Source organism: Rhinolophus sinicus, chromosome 17 (genome assembly GCF_057876585.1).
Source record: "Rhinolophus sinicus isolate RSI-liver-muscle chromosome 17, RSI-T2T, whole genome shotgun sequence".
NCBI classification, from domain to species: Eukaryota; Metazoa; Chordata; class Mammalia; order Chiroptera; family Rhinolophidae; genus Rhinolophus; species Rhinolophus sinicus.
This window is the reverse complement of record NC_142517.1, coordinates 124,046,986-124,074,038: the sequence shown is the minus strand read 5'-3', so window position 1 is coordinate 124,074,038 and position 27,053 is coordinate 124,046,986. Positions and strand designations below refer to the sequence as shown.

Below are 27,053 nucleotides of genomic sequence, written 5' to 3'. Positions count from 1 at the left end.
ACATGGCTAGTTCCTGCCATACTAGACAGTGCAGATTCTAAGGCCAATTTCTTTATGATACTTAGGGATAAATACTGGTTATATAAGAAGGCTTCATAAAAATACTTCTGTGACTACAGTAGAACCCAAAACATTAGGGAGAATTCTACTTATTTGCTTTCAGTTTTTGTTGTGGTGTTTTGATGTAGGGATACATACAGTGAGGGACTCAAAAAGTCAAGGAATTTTGCCTTTTTGAGATTACAGGATGGATCATTTATTAATCCATTTCATCCCTCAACAGCGATCATCTGAGCACGTAGCACATCCCAGGCACTTGGCTCTGGATCTCAAGAGAAAAGCAAAACAAGGTTCCTGCTCTTGTGAAATCTGCAGTCTAGTTAGCGAAACACACAGTAAAGAGTTAAATTAATATATAATTTTAAATTGAGCATGTGTGCTACAAAGATGATGAACATCTCCATATTCTTTTTCTTGCATGTTTTTAATTTGGGTAAGGCACCAAGTCCAAGGTTCTTAGAAGCTTATTAAGGCTTAGTCATCAACCCTTGGGCAATAATGTTAGTCTAACAATAACTCACTTCAACAAGGCAAATTAACTTTTGTAGGTATTTGTATTAGCTAAGTAAAGAGTTTTTTGTTTGTTTGTTTTCTAGTTTACCTTTTGGCCCATTCAATTGGGAGACCAAATAACATGTAAGGTTAATGAAAAAAACTTTTCTCTGAAGTCACAGATTTAGCAAATCATTGAGATTTTTGCCCATGAAAAGGACCTTAGAAATAATCTAGACCAATCCCTCATTTTACAAATGAAAAAAATAAGCCTAAAAATGAATTTATTGGACATGATTATGTACTTGCTGTCATAGCACCAGGTTTCAAGAATCCTTTATCAGTGTTCTATTGACCATATTACATCGACTTCAAAGTAACCCAAAGTTGTTTTGATTTTTCAAAGTTTTAGTCAATTTATATTCTGGAATCAATATGAGATTTTAATGTTTCCATGACAACAAAAATTTAGTACAAATTTATGAGCTTGACATTCAGGTCTCATGTCTCACCATACACCCTTCCACACTTCAGGGTCTACATACAATGTCTCATGTTTTTCCAACTCTGAGCTCCCACAGAATGCATGGCCTCATCATATCTGCCCACTTACGTTCAATGCCTACTGAAAGACTACATCTTGCGTGAAAACTGTCCTCAAACCTAACCAGAAGATGGCAATGGCTCTTTGTATTTTCCCTAAGGAGTTCGTATTGTGTTTTGTACTGCAGTAGAAATGACTGCACTGGATAGAAGAACCTTAGGAACTGTGGCCACATGGTACTTGCTCTTTTAGGTCTTGTTCCTCCTTGCAATCAATAAATATTTACACTAAAATAAATGCCTCTGTAGGTGAAAATTTTCCATAAGCATTTTCTTGAAGGCAATTTCTAAGTATTTGAAAAAGCTGGGTTTGGAGACATGAGGTGGATAAATAGGACTCATATTGCTTTATAGAGCCTTCACATCAGCACATTTTGAAGTTGCTGTGTCTTTTCTGGGTGCTTTTTCTTTCTCTTTTTAAAATTCCTCATCTATTCAGTACAGTTGGCCCAGATCTTTTTTTAGTGCTATTGTAAATACCTACAGGACAGAAATTTAAGAGCTATAGGAAACATTAGAGAAAACAAGAAAGGTCATCTACTTGCCCAGATGCATTTTGTTGCAATTTAATTTATCCTTCAATTTTCATAAATAAATGTACCGATAAAAAGGTCATAAACATAAAAATCCATCATGTTTAGCAGTTCAAAGTAAAAACAACAAAGGAATTTCACTAACGGACACTGCACTGCAAAGCTCTTACAACAATTACTCTAGGCCCAAATTTCAACCAAAACTTTCCTCAAGACCATTGTAGTCTGACATCCATATTATAGTACTACTTCTGACAAGTCAGAGGTTTTCTGTATTTTCTCCACTCTGCTGTAAACCTCTAAAGCTCTTCCTAAGAAAACCATGTTACCTGGTCCAACTTAGAGAACGATTATCAGTGACAAACACATAAAAGAGCTGTAGGATGGAGATGAGAGAAGTATCAACTGTGCTCCTCTCCCAAAAGAAGTTACGACTTAGTAGAGAAGGAAAAAAAGGTCAAGAATAAGGCCCGGGAAAAGCACAAATATGTAATCCTTAGCGGGAGAACACAGCGGCCTGCGAGCTACAGATCTCCTTTAGGCTCCGAGGAGAGAGACACGCTGAGGGCTGCGCCTTCCAGAGAGTGTGCGTGTGTTAACGCGCGATTCTCTTACACCGCCCACAGGGTCTGGGCACTCGTTACAACCCACGACTGCCTAGTTGGCAAACAACAGCTGATCTGGCATCCTCCCACTACCTAGATGGTTCACTCCTACACCCAGCGGCGAATTACTGGCAAACCGGAAGCCCTTTTGCCCCGGCTCGTCCGTTTACCAACGAGTGCGGGTCAGAACCGGAAGCTCTTCTGCCCCGATCGTTGGAATGCGTCTGCGTTGGGCGCACAGGCGCAGTGGAGCTCGGGCGGAGTTGTGGGAGGGGGGGAAAGGAAGAGGTGGAGGGGGGCGATCCCAGAAGATGGCGGAGGCGGGGGTGAGTTGGGGGTCTCCCGGAGAAGCGCCAGTGACTTGGGGCTGAGGGAAGCGGCCTGAGGAAGGGGGTGGCCTTCGGGAAGAGGAGCTGCTGGTGTTTTCGCAGCCTAGGAACCCTGATGGCAAGCGAGGGGAGCCAGGACCGCAGATGGGGCCTGAAGGGCGAGGGGCTCCGCTTACCTGGAGAAGGGTCGGAGAGGTCCGGAAGGGGACAGCGGGGTCGGGGAGAGGCCATAGGAGAGGTCAAGGCTCCCCGGACATTGAAAGAGTGTCTGAGAGGAAAGAAGGTTGGAGGACGGCGGAGAGCGCGACCCTGGAGATCCGATGGGGGTGGAGGCCGGCGAGCTGTCAAGCATGGAGCTGTCAGGACTTGGGAGGCTTGTAGCCCGGGGAGACTGAGGCTTGGGAGGGGGGTGGATCCAAAAGAGGTAGGTGTTGCAGTAAGTTTAGAATCCACAAAAAGGTATGTTGATGTGGAGTGAGAGGAGTGGGACTTTGGCATTTTGGATTGGAACTGGAAACCTTTGGAGTGGGTGTGTCGGTATGCCAAAGGGAACTCTAGTCAACACCTAGAAGTCCGTTGGTGATAGTTACTGGGATTTTAGAGTTGGTCAGTGGGGATGAGCAATCCGGAAAAGGAAAGCAGTGTGGATGATGGGGCCGGGGGAAGGGTTGTAAAAGAAATGATAATGGACCCATTGCCCCGTTAGTGTTGGAAAAAAAGTTATTGAAGTACGGTGTTAGCTAGATAGTCTAAGAAAAATATTCACGAAGAGCTTACTGTTTTGTAGGATTGATGAAGAAATGCTTTAAGAAGGAATGGATAGATTTGACAGCTGGGTCACTGAAACTGGCCCAGATCGGTATTGCAGTGGGGCTGAGGATTGCAGGGGCAGACACGCTCCAGTCCTGGGTGCTGGAAGAATGAAGGCAGCCAAGCAGTGGCTAGAAGGTGTTTTGCAACTTTTGAGTTTGGCCTTGATAGCAAACCACTCTGTGGGAATGAATGAAGCTGATGCTGCCACTAATAGGTGTCCCACAGGAAGAACCATGTATTTTCTATTTTCCCCCTTCATTCTTTCTTTGGACATTATATTGAGTAGTGTGTTTTGTTAGAGTTCTCAGTATATATCTGACATAAAATGACCAAGCTGTGAATTGTGTACATTTGGGAAAGGTTGATTCTTTTGAAACTGACAGCTGTTGATTTTACATATGGTGGGCTGGAAAGGAAAGGATAAAATATAATTCAGTAATTTAAACACAGCTTGTTTTCATTGTTATGAGAAAATTATTCCCCAACAATGGAGTATACTTTTTAGGGGCTGAGATTTGACATTTAAAAGCAGTAATGGGATGTGAATGCTGCTTGTTTAATGGTTTCTGTGTTTGGGTGTTAATGTCCATAGGAAAAATGAATTTCAGTGTCTTCAAGGCAAACAAGTTTTTCTTCCTGGAAGTTTTTAGTGTCCATAGCCTATGGGTCACATGTGTATGCTTATGTTTAAGGAGAGTTAAACTTTTTCATTGATTGAAGTGTGTTTTTACTAATGTTAATGCGTATTCTATTTCGAGGATGCCATTGTAATTAAGAGAGCATATGGTGAAAAAGATGTGAGGTAGTAATTTAATTTTATTATTTAGTAGCCTATGTGACCTGAGCACCTGAAGAGACCAGGTTATCTGAGGGAGCAAACATACTTCTGTGACTACTAATCACTGGAAGATGAATGATCTTTGGTTTTAGGGGTTGTTGCAATTCTTAAAATACAACCGATTTTTAAGGTTAATAGGAGATTGTATTTGTGAGTTTGTTTTCAATTGCCTATTGCCTGAAATTGTTTCAGTGGCAAATATCAACTTTGATTTTCATTCACAAATCCCAGAATCACTTACAACCCTCTTTTGTTCATCTAAAAGTGGTAATATTAATCCATTAACAGGTAGTCATATTCATATACCTGGAATAATGTTTTTTCTAGTTTTGATGATTTGTTGTTTATCCAAACTATTTGCACTGTTTTTTGTTGGTTTTGTTGTTGTTGTTGTTTTTGGTTGTTGTTGCTGTTGTTCAGTAATATCTTTATAGAAACTGTACGTCAGGGCTCAAGGTACAACAGTGTTTCATGTCCTGTGGAATTTTTTCTTTGTCAGTTGTTGAAAAAAGGTATCACTTTGGTATTAACGTAGTTTATGAGCATGACTTTAAAAACTGTTCCTTGTGGGGCACTTAAATTGTTTTGTATGGTGTTTGTAGGTGGAAACAAATGTAGTGAAATGCACAGTAGTCTGGATGTGGAGTCAGAGTGCTTGGACTACCTGGTAACAGTTTTATGGTCTGAGAGAGTTACTGAGACTATTTTATTTTATAGAATGGGAATTAAAAACACTTGCCTACTTACCAAGATTACTGTTGAGGATCTATTGAGATCTTGTCCTCTAAAGGGTATTTTTATACCACACACTTCTTCTTGATCAGCAAATTATTTCTTGAGTAAGCTCAAGTTTTCACACATACATTATTTTTTAATTTTGGAGAACCGAATTTATCATTGATGTTAGAATAATATTTAAAGGCAGCGGTATGCTTTGTTTTCAGAAAATAGTATCAATACATAATCAGAAAACCAAATTTTAAAGCTAACAAATTAGGGGATACTTATTCCAAGAGTTTTCACTTTAACCCACTCGCCAACTGTGTGACTAATATTGTAAAAAACGTGGTTTTGTAGGATCTTACTTGATCCACAGTAGGGACTGAATGGTCTTGTGGCGTTTCTTACCCTTTTCGTGAGTCTGCCCGGTTCACTTCACAGGTTCGTGGTAGCGAGATCCAGTAGAGCACTTCACGTGACCACTTTGGTCTCATTTGCTTTGCCAGTAAAATAAGAGAACTGTTAGATAGCTGGTCCTTCACTCCTTTTGGGTCTTGGGCTTTTTGAGAAAAATGCATATATGCACAACTTTTTTGTTTTTGTTTTGCTTCAGGCTCACACACCTCTTGGAACAGGTGATCTCCCAGTTACCTTCCATTTCTTAAATTTTAGGGTACCATGATTCTAAAGCATTTTAACTTTTATTTTCGTCTACAGTAATTATATACTACTGTATTATGTAGGCACAAAATTAGATTTTGGGGCTTTTAAAAATTGGCTTAAAAACTCATTCAAATAAACATCAAGCAAATGTGTTATTTTTAAAGAAAACTTTTGGGGTGAAGTAGGAAACTATAAGAAGCACTACCAGTAAAGGTTGAATAAACAGCCATGGTAGAATAACATAAATGAAGAGTGTAGAAAGTCTCTAGCAACCTTGAAATACACTGAGGAAAGAGTCTCTAGCAGTCTGGCTCTTAGTGGAGGGTATTGGCTTTCTGGGGGCATTTGAAAATACGTAGTGTCATTTTTAGCTGTCTCAGACTGGGGAGGGAGCATGCATTGGCATTTATCTTAGAATATCTTGTAGTTGAGATTATTTTCTAATATCTATCCATCTTTTCAGTAACTAAGTCATGTTCCCAAGACCCATGTGCCAAAAGAGAAGTCTGAGGAGTTGGGCTGGACTGGGACTCAGGCCTAGAGGGAGCAGAAAGGGTTTTAGGGTCAGTCTGATGTAAGGGAAAATTCAGGTTCCAAGACTGCATATCATGTGACCATATGCAAGTTGCTACATCTCTGATTTACATCTTCATTTGTAAAGTGAGGATCATCATACCTGCTTTTAGGATTATTCTGAAGACTAGGATTACTCTGTCTCGCACGGATTAGGCCCTCTGTAAAGGGTATTTTATCAGTAGTCATGCTCGTGATGATGAGGAAGGTGAAGAAGAGCGCTGTAGCTACTGAATACCTCGCTAAGTGCCCAGAGCACGTGCCGTGAGGACATGGCGGATACCACAGCGAGGAATAGTCTGCAAGACCAGCTCAGGAGGAGGTGTTTTCCGGACTTTTTCAGTTGGTGTTGACAGTCTGTTGTCCCGTGAATCACCAGTCATACGTACTGTTTTCTCTAGTCCTCTAAGCTGGAGGGCTCAGTGATGCTATAAACTGAAGTAGGTTTGTGAGGGCTACGCGTGGCTTGAGGACACAAGTCTCCCCCTGGGCACAGGGGCTCATGAAAATACTCTGTTGTCTGTTTATCCCATGAAACTGATAGGCTGTGCAGGTTGCTAGTGCTTACAGATATTCTCGTTTTCATACTGATTATTTCTAAAGTTGGCACCTCCTCTATTTACACATGAATTTTGTTTTAAAATTTAAGGTAGTTTGAAACGTGGAAACGCAGAGGAAATGTATTTTAAATGATGATTAAGTGCTAGGTTTGCTTTCTGAAAGCCCGCTTAACCCCATGTTGTTTGATTCAAAAAGTTTGCCCAGTTTCACTCAACAAATCGGACTACATACACCTCCCACTCTGGGCGAGGCAGGCACCTTTCTGGGTACATAGACACAGTGGGGACGTGATAGGGAATCAGATCTATAGGAAAAGCTTATAATCCGTAAAGCAACTGTACGTGTCATTATAAGGCAGCTATGAGAAGTGCCATACTAAACCTTTAAATACACTGCTTTGCGAATTGAAGGAAACATCATTTATGTGCTGACTTATGATGATGCCCAAGATGAATTATTATAGGGTGGGATGAAAGTAAGTGACAAAAACAGTCTGTGGAGTATTATCCCATTTCAAAAATGATAGCATTTATAGGAAACAGAGAAAAATATGCAACAGTTTTGGAGGCTGAACGTCATGATTAGAATGAGGGCTTTGGAGTCATGGCATGGATTTGAATCCCAGCTCGGCCTCTTGTTAGGGGTGTAAGCTTTATTAAGTGACTTAACCTGTCTTTGCTTTTTGACCTCACCTGTAAAATGGACATAATAATTGCACTTACCTTTTAGGGTTATTGTGAAAGTTATATGAGTTACCATATGTCAGGGCCATAGAAAAGCCTGAAACATACACAAAGGAAAGATCACTTTGGTTGGAGGAGTGAACAAATACCTACACTGATTGTACGTTTTAGGTGTCCGGATCTATGTGGACAAAACTCGTTAGAGTAGGTTATTCTTCATTTTTAGCTTCCTTTCTTCTGCTGCCTACTCCACTTTCTCTGGAAAGCTCCCATGACTGCAACAAGGGTGGATTGGGTCAAGCCAGGGCTGGGACGCAGCTGGGGCTCTGGGGAAAGGGTCAGGTCTGGTTTCTGTGCGTGGGATATGTGTAGGTGAATGTGCGGTGGTCTGCTTTTGGTAAGACACTTCTGAGCAGAAACTCAAATAGATAAGCATGAAACATTAAAACATGTCCTTTTGTTCACATTTTATTGTGAACAATTCAACAATTTTCAGTCAGAATGTAAAGTATAAAGATTCAGGTAGATGAAACAGAAATCTGGATTTTAATCTTCCTGATTCTGGTGAGAGTGTCTCATAACCTGCTCTGCTTTTCTCGGAGGCAGCACAAGCTGTTCTTACTACTATTCTAACCTTTAAGTCTCTTCAGTTACTTATTCTGTCCTAGTAAATGTAAGTGGAGTACTTCATTTTTTTATTACATCATGCATATAAAAATGTTTTTTTAAACCTCTTCTTCAGTAAATAACTAAATAAACATTTAAGTTTGTCATTTCATTATTTGTCCTTTCAAATTAATTAGTATTGAAATCAGGAAAATTATATAATCATTAGACCCACATTGATGTTTTTTTTTTCTTATCTCTTGCAGGATTTCTGGTAGGTCCTGTTTTAGGACAAGATGCTGTACTGTTGGAACGCCAGTCTAATTTGATTCACAGACAGTTGGCTTTTCTGCTGGGAAACCAATTTTTTTTTTTTTTTTTTTTTTTTGGCCGACTTACTGAACTTATGAAACCATGGCAGAAGGAAAGACAGAGTCACCTGGGCCCAAAAAGCATGGCCCCTATATCTCATCTGTGACTAGCCGGAGTGTGAATTTGATGATTCGAGGAGTAGTGCTATTTTTTATTGGAGTATTTCTTGCATTAGTGTTAAATTTACTTCAGATTCAGAGAAATGTGACACTCTTTCCACCTGATGTGATTGCAAGCATCTTTTCCTCAGCATGGTGGGTACCACCGTGTTGTGGCACAGCTTCAGGTAGGTGTAGGTTGTTTCCGTGATGCTGAGAAAGAAAATATGGTCAATGAGTGTGGATATTGTCTGAGCAATACTTTTTAAAAAATCAGCTTTATGGAGGTATAATTTAAATTCAATAAATGTACCTGCTGAGTTCACACAAATGCATACACAATTAAGCTATGGAACATTCCAGCCGCCTGCAGACTCTCTGTGTCCTCTTGCAGTCCACTCCCTTTCTCCAGCTTCAGGCTTCCACTGATCTTTCTGTCACTAGTTTATTTTTGCCTGTTCTGGAATGTAATATAAATGGAATCATAGAATATGTACTCTTTTGTGTCTAATTTCTGTCTGACCTATGACCTTTAAAAATGAAATCCTAAAAACTTGATTCCTTTAGGGATGAAGGTTTTAACCTCTTAATTTTGCCTTTTCTTCAGCCCACCTCATATAAATAAGTCTTATTTTAATCCTGGTCGCCACTGTTTGGTTTTAAGGGTTTGATGTGTGTGTTATGGTCTTGTTTTTGAAGATGAAATAGTTTTATTCAAGTTTAAAGCTTCATATTGTTATTTTTTCAGATTTTTATATATGCTTCTTTCCTTGACATCTTGTTTTCAGATGTACCTCAAGGATAATAAATACTTAAAGAGATCAATAAAGTAGATTCTCTTTGCTTGAAATCATTATTTTCCTATTAGATACTTTAGATCTTTTTTGGAGGGCAGTGTGTAATGAATACATTTCAGAATTCCTATTGATGCTGACCTTCCATAATGGACAGCCCTTTAGCTTTTTCTAATGACTGAGACAAATAGATTAATAATAGTTTATTAAAGTAATAGAAGGAAGCCATAATTGTATGGTAGAACAGAATTCTGATTAAGGGCGAAAACTGCTTTTTTTGAATGTCTCATTGGTGTCTCATACTTAATATACATAAATACCTTGCAGTGTAATGGAGATCCTTCCTGACTTCCATCCTAGAGCTGGAGGTCCAAGGGTAAGGAGTTAGGTGTGCGATGCTTTAGAATGACCTTTGCATCTACCCATGGCGGGGATGGAAGGGTGTTGTCATGGTGAGGTTTCAGTGTGGGGTACATATTGTGTCTCACTATTACAGTATTCACGTCAAAAGAGAAATTGTGAAGGTGATGCTTCTTAGTGGCCACAGGGTTCTTATCGTTCTCCGAGAGAAGAGGGAAAATATACCAAACAGGCAAAGAGAAGACAGCCTAAATTACGTTTCCTCATTCTCTTAGTCCTCGTGTATTTTCCTTTCTTTCAGAAAGGAAGTTTAAATTCAGAAAAGAGAAAAAGGAAGTTTTCCCAACAACTTTTTCTAGTTCTTTGTTTATTTTCCACTCTGGTATTGCTGCTGTCTGATTACCAAGAGAAGCTTTCAGAGACTTAGAAGAACATATCTTCTAAGAATAGACGAAAGGAAGGTCAGAGAAGGGGAACTATTACTGAGTGTCTGCTAATGTGCTGGGCACATCCCTTAACCCCAAGGGTCTGCAGAGCGACTTCGGGAGTGAGATGTATGGCATCGTGCCTATTTGGGGGGCGGGGGGGGGGGGATGAAGAAGCTGAGATATGAGAGGATATCAGTGAACCCAGGGTTCTGGAGCCAGTGAATGGTTCAGCTGGTCGTGTCACGCCGGGGAAGGCGAAAGGGGGCGCTACTGGCACTCTGCGCTTAGGGCACCTCTTTCAAAGCCTGCAGACTGAGTGCCAGGCTTGGATGGCAGGCACTGGAGTGTGTTGCACGTTCTGGGCGGGGGCAGGAGACCTTGACTGAGGTGTCGTCGTCCCTCCATTATGGAGAGAAACGGGCTGTGTCTGTCTCTGGGATATGGGCAGTTCTGCCACAAACTCACACCGAGGAAGGGAAACTCCAGATGTGGACACTACATTTCAGTCAGTTTGTCCCTGCCCTCCTTCCTGTTCCCAGCCACTAGGTTTCTCACACTGACAAACTTAACCACACACCTTTTCATTTGGGGATCTGCATTTACATTTCTTGCTTCACTGTTTCTTCCGAAAGCAGTGCATTCTCTGAGGCACCTGGGCAACAGAAAATAGCGAGGCATTAGGAACTCTAGATTCCAGTTACTTCTGCTACTCATTTTGTTGGGTAAGTTGTGGTGTTTAACAGATGAGGATAAAGACATCAGATTTGTGGAAATCACCAAAGATGGAAAATGGATTCTTGCATAATTGCCACCTGCCCCCACCCCACCAAATTTAGGGAAAATATCAAGAAAAAAAGTAAATGGTGTAAGAAACATAGTGTATATGAGTTTGCATGTGTATGTAGTGTGCTTATATTTTTGTATGTTGTGTTGGTATGCATTTTTAAAGCTCTAGGCTCTCAACCATCTTAAATCAGAAAAGCTGATAATTGTCCTTTGATTTTCCTGTCCAACTAACCAAACAACTACCTTCTGCAGGGTCTCCATAATCACACGTACTACACATAAACGGAAGGGCTCCTGGTTATTTGCTGCCTTTCTCTATAACACTTAGGGTTGGACAATGTGCTTTTGGTGCTTCTGGAGGGACAACTAGTAGAAAACTCTGGTCAATTGCTTTTGATCTCATTTTCCTTGTATTCTCTATTTTTAGTTTAATACTGACTGGTGTTTCAAGTTGATTAACTTTTTTTTCCTTTTTAAAAATTATGTTTTTTTCAGTTACCATTGACATTCAGTATTATTTTACATTAGCTTCAGGTGTGTGGCATAGTGGTTAGCTATTTATGTAATTTATGCAGTGATCCCCCAATTAGTCCAGTACCCACCTGGCACTCTACATAGTTGTTGCAACATTATTGACTATATTCTCTATGCTGTACACTACATCCTCATGACTATTTTGTAACTATTAATTTGTATTTCTTAATCTCTTTACCTTTTTCATCCAGCTCCTCAACCCCACTCCCCTCTGGCAACTATCAGTTTGTTCCTGCATCTATGAGTCTGTCTGTTTTGTTTGCTCATTTATTTTGATCTTTGGATTCGACATATAAGTGAGATCACATGGTATTTGTCTTTCTCTGTCTGACTTATTTCACTTAACATAATATCCTCTAGGTTTATCCACGTTGCAAATGTAAGATTTCATTCCTTTTTTATGGCCAATATTCTATTGTATATCTGTACCACTTCTTTATCCAATTGTCTGTTGATGGGCATTTAGGTTGCTTCCATATCTTGGTGATTATAAATAGTGCTGAACATAGAGGCTAATATATCTTTTCGAATTAGTGTTTTGGATTCCTTTGGATAAATACCCAGAAGTGGAATTGCTGGGTCATAAATAGTTCGATTTAATTTTTTGAGGAACCTCCAAACCATTTTCCATAGTGACTGCACCAATTTGCAATCTCACCAACAGTGTACAAGCATTCTTGCCAAAACTTGTTGTTTGTTGATTTATTGATAATAGTCATCCTAGACAGGTGTGAGGTGATATCTCATTGTGGTTTTAATTTGCATTTCTCTGATGATTAGTGAAATTGATTGAGCATTTTTTCAGATGTCTGTTGGCCATCTGTCTGTCCTCTTTGGAGAAATGTCTGTTCAGGTCCTCTGCCCATTTTTTTATTGGATTGTTTGGTGAGTTTTATGAGATTTTTATAAATTTTGGTATTAACTTATCAGATGTATCATTAGTGAATATCTTCTCCCATTCAGTAGGCTGTCTCTGTTTTTTTGATGGTTTCCTTTGCTGTGCAAAGCTTTTTAGTTTGACGTAGTGCCACATGTTTATTTATTTTTGTTTCCCTTGCCTGAGGAGATAGATCAGAAAAAAATATTACAAAAAGCAATGTCAGAGAGTTTACTGTGTATGTTTTCACCTAGGAGTATTATGGTTTCAGATCTTACACTTAAGTCTTTAATCCATTTTGAGTTTGTTCCTGAATATGGTATAAGAAGGTGGTCCAATTTCATCTTTTAGAACGTATTTTCCCAATACCATTTATTGAATGAATTGTATTTATCCCACTCTATGTTCTTGCCTCCTTTGTCATAAATTAAATGACCATTTAGGCATGGGTTTATCTCTGGGCTCTCTATTCTGTTCCATTGAGTTATGTGTCTGTTTTTATGCCAGTACATGCTGTTTTGATTACTATAGCTGTGTAGTATAATTTGATATGAGGCAGAGTGATAGGTTCCAATTTTGTTCTTCTTTCTCAAGATTGCTGTGGCTATTCAGGGTCTTTTGTGGTTCAATATAACGTTTAAGATTATTTGTTGTAGTTCTGTGAAAAATGCCATTGGTGTTTTGATAGGGATTGCATTGAACCTGTAGATTGCTTTGGTAGTGTGGCCATTTTAACAATGTTAATTCTTCCTATCCATGAGCACAATATATGTTTACATTTATCTGTGTCTTCAGTTTTTTTCCTCAGTGTCTTATAATTTTCTGAGTACAGGTCTTTTACTTCCTTGGTTAAATTTATTCCTAGGTTTTTTTTGTTATTGTTTTTGTTTTTGATGCAATTGTAAATAGAATTGTTTTCTTAATTTCTCTTTCTGTCAGTTCATTATTGGTGTGTAAAAATACAGCTGATTTCTGAATATTGATTTTGTATCCTGCTACTTTACTGAATTCATTTATCAGTTCTAATAGGTTTTTTTTTTTTTTGGTGAAATCTTTGGGGTTTTCTCTATATAGTATCATGTCATCTGCAAATAATGACAGTTTTACTTCTTCCTTTCCAATTTGGATGCCTTTTATTCCTTTTTCTTGTCTGAGTATTGTGGCTAAGACTTCCAATACTATGTTGAATACAAGTGGGCATTTTTGTCTTGTTTCTGATCTTAGGAAGAACACTTTCAGCTTTTCCCCATTGAGTATGAATGAGGTTACCTGTGGGTTTGTCATATGTGGCTTTTTTTTAATTTGAAGTATGTTTCCTCTATTTCCACTTTGCTGAGGGTTTTTATCATAAATTGATGCTGGATTTTGTCAAATGCTTTTTTGCATCTATTGATATGACCATATGATTTTTATTTTTCATTTTGTTTGTGTGGTGTATCACGTTAATTGATTTGCAGATACTGAACCAACCTTGTAGGCCAGGAATAAATCCCACTTGATCATGATTTTTTTAATGTATTGCTGTATGCAGTTTGCTAATATTTTGTTGAGGATTTTTGACTCTATGTTCATCAGGGATATTGGCCTATAATTTTCTTTTTTTTTAATGTCTTTGTCTGGTTTTGGAATCAGGGTAATGGTGGCTTCGTAAAATGAGTTTGGGAGCCTTTCCTCCTCTTGAATTTTTTGGGATAGTTTCAGAAGGATAGGTGTTAATCTTCTTTGAATATTTGGTAAAATTTACCTGTGAAGCCATCTGGTCCAGGACTTTGTTGGGAGTTTTTTGATTACTGATTCGATTTTGTTAGTAGTAATTGGTCAATTCAGATTTCCTGTTTGTTCTTAACTCAGTCTTGGAAGAGTGTGTGTTTCTAGGAATTTGTCTGTTTCTTCTAGTTTATCTAATTTGTTGGCATGTAACAGCTCATAGAATTTTCTTCTAATCCTTTGTTTTTCTTTGGTGTCAGTTGTCTCTTCTTTTTCATGTCTGATTTTGTTTACTTGGGTCCTCTCTTTTTTTTTCTTGCTGAGTCTGACTAAAGATTTATTAGTTTTACTTGTCTTTTCAAAGAACCAGCTGTTGGTTTCATTGACCTTTTGTATTGTTTGTTTTAGACTCTATTTTATTTATTTCCACTCTGATCTTTATTATTTCCTTTCTTCTACTCACTGTTTGTTTGCTATTTTTCTTTTCTAGTTCCTTTAGATGTAAGTAAGGTTAGATTGCTTATTTAAAATTTTTCTTGTTTCTTGGGATAGGCCTATGTTGCTATGAATTCCCCTCTTAGGACTGCTTTCACTGTGTCCCACAGATTTTGGATCATTGTGGTTTCATTTTCATTTGTTTCAAGGTATTTTTTGAATTTTTCCTTAACCTTGTTGATGACCTAGTCATTATTTAGTAGCATGTTGTTTAAACTGTGATTTATGTGTTTTTCAGGGTTTTCTCTTGTTACTGATTTCTAGTTTCATACTATTGTGGTTGGAGAATGTGGTCGGAGATATGATTTCAGTCTTCTTAAATGTATTGAGACTAGTTTTGTGGCCTACCATGTAATTGATCTTAGAAAATGTTCTATGTGCACTTGAAATGTGTATTCTGTAGCTTTGGGGTTAAATGCTCTAAAAATATCAATTAAATTCATCTGGTATAGTGTGTTATTTAAGGCTGTTCTTTCCTTGTTGATTTTCTGTCTGGAAGATCTGTCCATTGGTGTCAATGGGGCGTTAACGTCCCATAGTGTGATAGTATTACGTCCATCTCTCCCTTTATGCCAGTCAATATTTGCTTTATATATTAGTTGTTCCTATTTTGGGTACATACATATTTACAAGTGTTATTGTCTTCTTGTTGGATTGATCCCTTTATCGTTATATAATTTCCCTCTTTGTCTCTTATAGTCTTGGTTTTACAGTGTATTTTGTCTAATAGAAATATTGCTACCACAGCTTTTATGTTTGTTTGTTTCCACATACATGAAATATCGTTTTCCATTCCTGTAAAGTTTCTGTTGAGAAATCAGCTGACAGTCTTATGTGAACTCCCTTGTAAGTAAATATCTTCCTTTCTCTTGCTGCTTTTAGGATTCTCTTTCTGTCTTTAACTTTTGCCATTTTAATTGCAATGCTTCTTGTGGGCCTGTTTGTGTTCATTTTGTTTGAGACTATCTGTAGGCTTGTATGTCTATTTCCTTCTCCAGGTTAGGAATGTTTTCAGTCATTATTTCTTCAAATAGGTTCTCAATCCCTTGCAGATTTCTCTCTTCTCCTTCTGGTACCCTTATGATGTAAATGTTCTTATGCTTGATGTTGTCCCATAGGTCTCTTAAACTATTCTAATTTTTCTTTTTTTTTACTTTTTGTTGTTCTGATTGGGTGTTTTCTGCTACCTTGTCTTCTAAATTGCTGATTCGATCCTCTGCTTCATCTGGTCTGCTGGTGATTCCTTCTAGTGAATTCTTCATTTCAGTTACTGTATTCTTCACTTCTGACTGGTTCTTTTTTATGGTTTCTATGTCCCTTTTTATGTTTGCTGTCTCTTTATTGAAGTGCTCACTAAGTTCCTTGAGCATCCTTATAACCATTGTTTTGAACTCTATCTCTGGTAGGTTGCTCACCTTCATTTCATTTAGTTCTTTCTCTGGAATTTTCTCCTGTTTTTTCATTTGGGACATATTTCTTTGTCTCTGCATTTTGGCTGCCTCCCTGTGTTTGTTCCTATATATTAGGTAGATCTGCTATGTCTCCCAGTCTTGGTCGGGTGACCTTTTATAGTAGGTGCTTTGTGTGTCCCAGTGGCACAGTCTCCCTGGTCACCTGTGATGCGTACTCCAGGTGTGTTCCTTGTGTGAGTTGTGTGTGCCCTGTTGTTATAGTTGAGCCTTGGTTGCTGTTGGTGTGGCAGTGGGTGGTTCTGACCCTCAGTCTAACGGGCTGTGGGTTTGGCCATGTCCACAACTTATGGGCTGCCTTGCGGGAGGGTTACCCCATGGAGCGGGATTCTCCCCAGTGGGCGCTGGTGCCTGCTGAGACTGCTGTTTGGATGTGCTTGATTAAGTTCTTTATGTGGAGTGCATTAGAATTGGAGTTGGAAACTGCTTGAACATTATTGAGGGCCACAGAGGAGTCTTTCTGAAGAATGTATGCTAGGAGAAGCAAGACAACTGTCATTGTGTGGGTAAAATAAGTAGAGAAGTTGACTCAAAAATCACAGGTTACCAGATTGTGTTCATACCTATGAAACTAATGTCTAATTTAAAAATTTAATAAAACAGATCTTCCCTGTGTAGCCATCCAGTCATTTACCCAATTCCTGGAGAGCCCTGTGAGATTCCTGCCTCTCTCTCTCACCTCCCACATTCAGTTCCAAGTTTTACATCTTTTCTGTCTCTTTCTTGGTCCAGGCCCTCAACCACTCTGCTTGGAATTTTCAGTTTTTTCTTTTTCTGTCTCTAATTTTGTACCATCCTCCAACCTCCCCTCCCGTCTTGTATACTCAATGCTGTAAGAGTGATTGCCTCTCTATCTGGTACAATTGTGATGGCATTATTTTCCTGGTTCCCCGGTGGCTACAGGGAAAGTCTCTATGATACGACCCTTGACTACTTTTATCTTCCTTGGAGTCTTTCTGGACTAATGCTTAAAATTTTCAGGCGACACCGGGCATTTTCTGTTCCCCACGCTTTTCCTCAAATGCTTCACTGTGATTAGAAAGCCTTTTCCACACCACTCACCTGCTGAATGCTCTTGCCTCAAGGATCGCCTCTTCTGTGAAGCTTCCCTGACAACACAGTACCCCATCTTCCCTCAGCACAGGCCAGGAGAGTATGGGGCCTCCACTGGGCCCTGGCAGTGCTGCCCCTAACACATGGCTGTATGTGGCTGTTTCTGTGGTCACCTGGGGACTGGGATCATGTCTTACTCTTTTTTCTTTTTAAATCCTCAACAAATACCAAGAACAAGCGACACTGTGGGAGCTTAAGTATTTGTTGAATGAAAATGTTTCCTATCCTGGAATAGTTTTCCACAAAAGTATATCTCATTCAGTGGTTTTCTTTTTTTCAGCCCCCTTTCCTGGCAAAATGTTTAACTGTTCCTTTTAGTGTATCACTGCATTAAACACATTACGATGAAAAAGTGATGACAATATTGATGTTTTATAAACTTTTTTGTTTTTAGTCCTGGTAGGCTGCAACTAGTCCCTGGGCAATAACTTAATATATAGGCATACCTTGGAGATACTGCAAATTTGATTCTAGACCACCACAATAATGCAAATATTGCAATAACATGAGTCACATGAATTTTTGGTTTCTTAATGCATATACACATTATGTTTACACTATACCGTGGTCTATTAAATGTGCAATAGCTTTATGTCTAAAAACACGATGTACAGACCTTAATTAAAAAGTGCTGACCATCACCCCAGCCCTCAGCTAGGCGTAATCTTTTTGGTGGTGGAGGGTCTTACCTTGAATTCATAGAAAACGCACTATCTGCACAGAGCAATAAAGCAAAGCACAATCACATGAGGCCTGCCTGTATCCCAACGAATGGGAGTTTTGCATCAGAGAACCATCTGATTAACCAGGACTGTGTTTGCATATGATTTTACGCAGGCATGGTTTTAACAGAAAGGGTAAAAGAAGCCCAGACATACCTCTGCCGGGCTCTTCAACAGTGGCGCCTCACTGTGCTGTAGATATTGCTATCAGACTCTGCCATGCCTTTATTTAAAGGGAAGAAAGAAGACATTTAATGGGAAGTGACAAGCTTCCTCGAATTCTCCCTCTCAGTGAGCAACCGAGAACTATGCATACTCAATGGATTTGATTTTTATTGGCAAATCCCAAGGTTGGCAGCATGGCAGTTTAAATTCCTTTTGTGTTTTTGCTTTCTCTCCACAGTTGTCTCTCACTTGCAAGTCTGACATCACATGCATAAAAATATAGTCAATTTTAGTTATTTATATCTTTGCACACACATGTCAGTACTCTCTCTATGTGATAATACTTTACCTGTGGCATCAGCTGTTGAGGAAAATTGACTTGGAATGCCCGATCTTAGTTGATTTTACTCAGCAACAGGCAAAGGGAGGGGGGAGAGAGCTGGAGTGAGAGTGAGGAATGACATATGAGCTGTTAGTATCGTGACCCCGTAAGGAAAACAAAGGAGGTACTATTCATTTAGATATATTTCAACTTAGGCATGCTTGTTGCTACTTTAATTTTGTAGAAATTTGGAAACGCTGTCAGTTAATCTCACAAGATTTTAGAGCAGCCTTTTAAATAGAAATGTACAGTAAATCCTCACTTAAAAGTCCCAGGTAGGTTCTGTGGCTTTACATGAAACTATGTATAACAAAACTAATTTTACCATAGGTTAATTGATATAAACAAAAGTTAATTTCCTGCAATGTGATAATGAAAAGATGGTAGAGTGACTGCTGTGATGTGAAACTTTTATATTTATTAGTAGCTTTTGGAGCTCTGCGTAACTGAAGCTGTTGGTGATCTCGTGATGGTCTGTGAACCATCTATATTCAGCAAAGCCTAATTCAGAAGAGCACTTGCAAGTGTTTTGTGGATTAGAAAATGCATACATCGTTGTAGCATCTCACCTCCAGATGGAAGGGTGGTCATGCAGCCTCTTCTCCGTGCTGCTCCATTGGTCTGCTAGCCTGTGGTTTTTTATATTAATTGACTTTCATTTTTCCTTGGAGATTAAATGCATCATTTGTGAGGTATAGGCAGCCAATACTAGGCAGAGGCTTCTGATCCTCAAGCACTTAGATCTTGGTACAATAGTTTCATGATACGTCATAGGTAGTACCGAATGGCAGCATAACCATTCTCTTTTTAGGAAGATTGGCAAATCAAAGCTGCCTAGCTATTTCCTGTTAAATTTAATCTGTGGAAGTACTTTTTCCTTATAACTTGTTGCAGGAAGTCTTGGTTCATTGGTCTTTATTTTTAATGACTAACTTAGCACTTAAAATCCTCTCCAACCAAACGAACAAAAATTTAAGGTTCGTCAAGTATTTAAGTTAAAAATTGGGTGAGAATATTTTGAGTCTCAATCACAGACATTTTGCATACAGTTATTCATAATTAATTACATATTTAGCAGTCATGATGTTCTTTCGAAAAATAAGAAATGTACTAAAATGACTTCTTATCTTTCAACAGTGAATTTAAATTTTTACTGAAAATTTATAATTCTTATAGACCATGTTTCCTCCATTTTTTTTCTATGTGCAGAATGAGTCTTACATGTAGATTTCTGTTGAGAGTTTTCCTGCTTTGGACAATATAATCTAGAGTCTTAGAGGGCCGGGGTGGAAGGGAGTGTCAGATCAAGGTGCTAGATGCAGGAGCTCGAGACTGGAACCTGAAGGGGCACAGGTGACCTGTATAACAGGACAGCCATTGCCATCTGAACATCGTGTGTATGACGAGTTTATTGTACGTGTTTAGCCTCTAGATTGGTGGCATTTAATGCCATGTTCCATGGTTGTTATATAGCTTAGAGAGAACACTGCTTAACTGCCAACTGGTTTGATGTTTCTTAACTCTCAGAGATAATAGTAGAAATGTAGCATGAATCATCTAGGCCAATCTGTTAAATTCTGAATCATGCGCTGAAATGGTGTTTTGCCTGTTACGCTTTAGAATACTGATGCGATCATTTACAATGCTTCCATTAACAGTGTTCTTATCTTCTTTTTTCCCCTTTTGGGAGGTAAGTTTAAATATCAGCAAGTGACCTTAAGTAACTTGTAAGGTTTTTCAAAATAATCTTTCCAGTGCTTATGGGGATTGTGGTGACTCTGAGCTTAAGTTTAGCCAGGAAAGCATTGGAGACGATTTCATTTGTTTCTCTCTTTTTCCACAGCTGTGATTGGGTTGTTGTACCCCTGCATTGACAGGCATCTAGGAGAACCACATGAATTTAAGAGAGAGTGGTCAAGTGTAATGCGGTGTGTCGCCGTCTTTGTCGGTATAAACCACGCCAGTGCTGTATCCTTTTTGCTGTAATGAAATGCATTATAAGAACCACAGGTGACCCAGCCCCTTGCAACTTCGCTGTCATCAAACTGTGATACGCCCACTTTGTCATGAAAGGAATACGTGTCATATTGTTAAAACGTCACAGTGGCGGCTGTGATGGCTACTTCAGTGTGGGGTTCACCTTTTCATTTAAATCCCCGTTTTTTAATATTATTTAGAGACTTAACATGTTTTAAGATTTTCCATGTTTTTCTTAAGTGACTTACCTATAGTTTTGGTAACTTTAGCATTGAAACAGATACATTTTCAAAGGATTTCTTTCCTCTATTTCTTCATTTAAGATGTGCCAATAAGGACATGTGGTGGCTTCAGGGGCTGGTTGCTTTTTGGTTTTGTTTTTAATTTAAAGAATATATATATATATATATATATATATATATATATATATATATATATATATATATATATATGGCACACTGTCATTTATTGGTTTTAGTCAATACCAGCAAACCACATCCATCTTCGTAAGGGTGGCATACATAGAAATATCCAACTTAGACCTTGGCCAAAAGGAATTTTTTTTCTAAGGTACATATTTTTAAACTTTAATCATTTAAAAAATTCTGACATTTTATTTAGTGATTGAGTATTTTTATAGTGTCCTAGCTAGAAGGGCGTGGTAGCCTCTGTTCCCCTTGCCTCCTCTGACTTATACACCTTAGAAAACAATGTCTACCCCCAGAACAAAAGGTTTTGCCCTCCTAAGGTTTTCATGCTCTCCTCCCTTTCTTTTCCCCCCACCCCCAACTTCCCTTTGTAGAGGAGGATCTGGGAAATGCGAGTTCAGTCTTCCCTTTTCTAGAAGACTTGGCTTAGAGAATGGACGTGGCGGAAGCCTTTGGTACTGGGAAGAGCAGGAGATGTGACTTGGGCTGCCCAGGCTTTCCCTTGTCCTGGGTTGGGCTCAGGGCTGGTGGTTAGCTGGAGAGGGGGTGGTCATGTGGAAGTCAATTGCTGGGTCTTTTACGGAAAGTGTTTTGGAAAGTTTGGAAAGAAGAACCATGGAAAGAGGCAGGGTCCTAATGCTGAAAACACATCTGCCTTTCTGTTCCCAGTTGTGTTGGCCCTTGGATTGGAAGCCCCCCAGTGGCTGTTATTGTTTTGGTTTTCCATTTCCTTTTGTGTTAAAGAATTTCCCCACGTGTATAATTTGGGGAAATCTTTGATATTTAGCATTTAAACAAGTCTAGTGGTTATGAGAGCTTAAAAAGATAGATTCATAGAAAATTCTATCTAGAAGAAAAGTTAGCAATCACCTAGTTCCATGTTTTCTTTATAAAGATAATAAGACAAATGAATGCTAGAGAGTCTAGATACTTTGCTACCATATTTCCCTGAAAATAAGACCTAGCCAGACAATCAGCTCTAATGCGTCTTTTGGAGCAAAAATTAATGTAAGACCCGGTCTTATTATATATTATATTATATTATATTATATTATATTATATTATATTACATTACATTATATTATGTTATATGACCCGGTCTTATAATAAAATAAGACCGGGTCATATAATACAATATAATATAGTAATGTAATATAATATAATATAATATAATACCGGGTCTTATATTAATTTTTGCTCCAAAAGACGCATTAGAGCTGATTATCCGGCTAGGTCTTATTTTCGAGGGAACACGGTAAGTCTTTCATACTGTGAAGCTGTGCCAGAGCCGAGACCAGACTCCAGAGATCCTGACGCCAGTCTCCCATCCAGGAGCCCCACACGTGTGTCAATTCTCTCTACCTGGTGGGTTAGATCTTTTTATCTCGGTATTTTTATTTTCGTTATTAGGCTGGTGCAAAAGTAATTGAGGTTTTTGCAATTGTTTTTAACCTTTTAAACCGCAGTTACTTTTGCACCAACCTAATATTTTTAAGTTGAGAAATTTAAATAGGCTTTTCTGGAATTTAAAAAACTTTATATATCTAATTAAAATTTTTTGCTCTGGTCATTCTTTTTCTCTCAATGAAATACTTAAATATAGCAATCTTAGCTGTTCTGGCCATCCTTTAAGCAAAACCCCAAATGTTTACAAATTTATAATATGGGCTTATCATTAGGATATTTAGACTTCACAAAATCACACGGTGCTATTTTTGAGATTGATGTTTTTTAGCTGCTGACCCTAGAAACCTCCTTATTTTGCTTTGACTCTAAATGAAGTTCATTTAGTAAGCAAAGATAGAACGCAGTTAGTATCGCTCTTTACAAGAATGTTTATGGCATAGAGAAGTCAGAGTTCACAAGCTTTTCTTTGTAGAGTTTTAGGTGTAATGCTTGCTAAAAAATAAGAAAAGCTTTCTTTTCCAGAAAGCATATCCATAAACTATAGGTTTCTTGTTAAATCAAGGCTCAACGGTGAATGACCCGGAGGGAGAGGCCCCTAACAGCTGAGAAGTAAGCAGCTGGGTGTTCAGGATACCAGCTGGTTGGGTAGGTGGTAAACAGGGTGTTAAAGAAAGTAGGAAATGGTTTCGTATGCATTTTTTGAACTTTTGCTCTCTTCTCTGTACTCGCAGCATGGCCAGTTAGTTTGGTGAGATATGTAGGCTCCCCTGGAGAGCTGGATGGAGAGCCAAGATGTGGCCTTTGGGACATAGATAATGCCCTTTTAATGATACTTGAAATTAATTCCTTTAGTGTAATCCTCTAGCAAAGAAATGAGAAAATTGAATTTGTAAAGCTTCATTTTGTCCAGAGATTTTGGAGTAGAAAAGGGCTGTACGTTTGTGAATAGATGCTTAAGTAGGTGATGGAAATAAAATATCATTTGAGCAAACTGTCCTATACCAGAATGTCTCAGGCACCAAAATAGCTTGGCAGGTTGCAAGATAATGTTCACTTCAAGGCTTTATCCTCTACAAATTAAAACTGGAACAGTTGACATAATAGAAAGGGATACTGTGTCCTTGGTACTCTTGTTTCTGAACTGCATTATTATAAAATGTGTCTGTCAGTAAATCACATAGACAATGTTGTACCCTGTTAAATAGCTGTCAACTCTTCTATTTTCAAGTTCCTATATGATTCTCAAGTAATTCTCAACCCTTTTGGGAAGTAATATTGGCTTCCTTTTTAGCAAAATTGTGTTCTTTTTGTAAAATTTGTGTTCCAAGACTTCCAGTTCCAGTTTTAGCAAGAAAACATTTCTCAAAAAATGGGTCTGATCTTATAATTGGAAATGTATATAGAGTGTTTTTTAATTTGAGGAATTACAGGTTGGTAGGCTCTATTAATGAAATATCATGCCCTCTGTGTATCTTTAGTAAATATCAGAGACAGCTTTAATTCCACTAAATCTCATACATTGTGTTAAAAGACTGAATACACTCCAGAATAAGCAATTAATTCCCTTCTTAACAGTAACATCTCTTATTTTAGAAAAATGAACAGGTGATGTTATTTGGTTACAAGTTTTAAGATGACTCTTTAACACTGATCTCAGAAAGTGGATTTTGATAACAACATACAGTTGTCTCTTACACTGGCTGCACTGTCCATTGGATTGTGGTGGACTTTTGATAGATCTAGAACTGGTTTTGGCCTTGGAGTAGGAATTGCTTTCTTGGCAACCTTGGTCACACAACTGCTAGTCTACAATGGTGTTTATCAGTAAGTATTCTTTTTGGTGCTTGTTTGCTAAAATAAATAAATGATAACTGAATTCAGAATTGAGATTTTAAAATTGGGTTAGCCACTTTAATCAGAAGAATAACTGATTTCAGTTGTAATTATCTTAATAAGTGTCATTATCTTTCCTCTGGGTTGTTAAAAACATTTCTATTATTCTAGATATACATCTCCAGATTTTCTCTATGTTCGTTCTTGGTTACCTTGTATATTTTTTGCTGGAGGCATAACAATGGGAAACATTGGCAGACAACTGGCGATGGTAAGCTGATGCTTATTTAATCACTTTTCTGTTACTAGATGTAAGACAAGTTTTCTCCAAATGGCGGTCCTTCTTTAAGGGAAAACAGTTTGTGAAGACAGCATCCTTTGAATCTGTTTGCAATTCCATTGAAATAAATCATTTGGAAGGATTTAATCACAAGTGTATTAAAAGTTGAAGGAGCCACTGGATAGAAAAGCTAAAATGTGTTAGGCATAGGGCAATATGATTTATGCTCCTGTTTTTTTAAAACTAATTTATAGGTTTCTACTCCATCAAAAAGGAACAATTTTAAAGTGAAAAGAGGCTCTATTAATAATGATGTTACTACGGTAGATATGAATTAGGACGATCTCTAGGAAATCAAGGTGTTTGGTCATTTTGGTTGAGAAGGAAAGGACATCGCTGCTGATCACAGTCAGACTGGCCGGGGTCGGGGAGTAACATGCAGAGGCCACAGCAGTTTCGGGAATAAGTTGTCAGTTACCAGTTTAACCAGCAGGAGAATTGAGTGGCTTCACACGTTGCTCTTTTTGATAATCTAGCCACCCAATTACCGTAAGTGCATTTGTTGCCTTTATTTTGAAACGTGAGTGTACATTTTTATAGTTGTACTTCTAAAATGTTGTTTTGACTAGAAGCTTTTGCTTCTGAATTTACTATTATCAGCCCTGTCCTTAAGTTCATGACTTTTCCTTTGCTGATTCAACTTACCGAGCACTCAGGGAAACCTGCTTTGCTTGCTTTCATATTCTCGGGCTGATCTGAAACATACCCTGTTATCATTTGCTTGTAATGCAGAAACCTCATCTTCCTCCTGCTTTTGGCTATGACTTTCACTTCTACAATGTGGATTTTCTTTTTCCCAATTTCACTAGTCATAGAATCCTAATAGTTGTGTAAGTCTCAAGATTCTTTGAGGAATAAAGTGGGCATAGATTAATAAAGTATTAATTTTTAGAACTTTCTAGTTTATAGGAAAATTGCTATTCACATTAAACCTTACTCTGTTAACCTTTTATTTAACCTTTTAAATTTTGCAGTATGAATGTAAAGTTATCGCAGAAAAATCTCATCAGGAATGAAGAAAGCAAAAATATATTTTTTGTACAGAAAAACAAGATGAAAAGGGCATGTAAACGATAGCTATACCAACGAAACTATGGACTATAAAATTGCCAGGATGCAGTTTTTCCCTTGATTGGTATATCTGTATTACTGCAATCTGTGATTGCTTTGTCTGTAAATCAGTTATAAATCTTTATGTATTTGACTTAAATAAGTGTAAAATATATATGCACTACATTAAAAATGTTGATTAATAGATGAAATTTTTTAATTAATTTTTTAAACATACCATATATTGTATCACAATGTTGATGTGCCAAAATATTCTGTTCCTGTCATGCAGAGTATAAGAATGCTTTGAACAATTTACAAACTTACTGAAATAAAATAAGAGGAAGGCCCAAAAACATGAATGGAAAGCTGGTATATTCTCTTTTGCTTACTATTGTGCCTTTTTATTTTTCTAATCACAACAGTATGACTTATGGGTGCCCTAATGTGTAGTTAGTTTCTATTTTAACGTGGTTTCAGAGAACTTTGGACGTTTTACTATATGATGAAAATGAACTTCCATAGAACACTTTTCAAATGTACGTTACTGGAAAGAGTCAGAAGAGTAATTTTCTGTTTGGACAGATTTTACTGGAGGTAAAACTGGTGAGCAGGAGAGATTATCAGCATTAAACTGTTTTGCGTCTAAACCTGGAAGAGTATATATAATTAAAAGTAAGGACCATTGGGGACTTTAACTAGAATAAATATATGTTTTAGAAATACAAAATGACCTTCTGTTGTGCCACAAAGTGTTAAGTGGTGTTAACTGTCATTTGCAATACAGAATCCTGCTGCTTTTGTACATGGAACACGTAAAAAACCCCAAACAGATCAAAATGAAGTTTCTAATTCTATTGGGTTCTGTTCTTTGGTTTCTATAAAGCAAATCACTTTAGCTGGGCTGGGTCATATGACTGATTGTTAGTGGAGTGCCATCTGGGGAATGGCTGGGTACATAATTTTGTATGTATTCATATGCGCATCAATGAATAGTTCAAGCGTGGTTAAGAGTATTGAGATGGCATATTGTGCATGTTAGAGACCTTGATGACAATTTTGTGTACATCTTTCCAACCAGAGCCATTTAAATATGGCTTAAGTATATATTTTAATTAACTTTTTTTCCCAATTTTTATTTTTGAAATTGATGGCAACTGTCTGATACACAAGGGGGAAATCTTCTGTGTACTCTGGGGGCATGTGTGCACACGCGTGTGTATGTGTTGAACTGAGAGAGAAAGTGTATGTGTGTATATGTGTGCGTGTGCCCATGCTGTTTTAATATACCAGCTAGATATTTTTTTAATTTTTGGTTTTTAAACCATTGCTGTCAGACTGAGATCTTGTATGCCAAACTTTAATGTGTTTTTACACTTTAAGGCTGAAAGTGTTAAAATCCTAAGAGGACTTCATATTGAATATATGTACACAATCTTAACTATAGTGGTGGTAAACAGACTACTATAATTTATGATTCTATCTTCCAGATAATGCTATTCATTTAGAACAAATAAGGTATATTTTTAGAATCAACTTTGTAAGCACTATAAATCTTTAATAAGTTATAAGGTCTATGATGTGTTTACTTTGAATTGCTTTTAAAAACAAGATGTATTAAATATATAATTATCGTC

General features: G+C 38.0%; 1 protein-coding gene and 1 long non-coding RNA gene across 2 annotated transcripts in view; one reads left to right on the top strand and one right to left on the bottom strand.

Moving 5' to 3' along the window:
• LOC141572171 (uncharacterized) overlaps positions 1-3,012 on the bottom strand; it is an 18,362-nt gene extending 15,350 nt beyond the window's left edge. Inside the window, exon 1 of the long non-coding RNA XR_012497374.1 lies at positions 2,799-3,012. This is a non-coding gene — a long non-coding RNA (uncharacterized LOC141572171). The remainder of the gene's footprint in view (positions 1-2,798) is intronic.
• INSIG2 (insulin induced gene 2) lies at positions 2,549-27,053 on the top strand. Its single transcript, XM_019748228.3, has 6 exons — positions 2,549-2,619; positions 8,346-8,737; positions 20,225-20,349; positions 23,851-24,017; positions 24,198-24,297; positions 25,341-27,053. The coding sequence occupies exons 2-6, from the start codon at positions 8,494-8,496 to the stop codon at positions 25,380-25,382; spliced, it is 678 nt and encodes a 225-aa protein (XP_019603787.1). The 5' UTR covers positions 2,549-2,619; positions 8,346-8,493; the 3' UTR covers positions 25,383-27,053.

Coding starts and splice junctions, on each gene's coding strand:
- INSIG2 (XM_019748228.3), top strand. CDS start 8,494: ATGGCAGAAGGAAAGACAGAGTCACCTGGGCCCAAAAAGCATGGCCCC. Junction 8,738..20,224: donor GTGTTGTGGCACAGCTTCAG/GTAGGTGTAGGT, acceptor CTTTTTCCACAG/CTGTGATTGGGTTGTTGTAC. Junction 20,350..23,850: donor GTATAAACCACGCCAGTGCT/GTATCCTTTTTG, acceptor CACTGATCTCAG/AAAGTGGATTTTGATAACAA.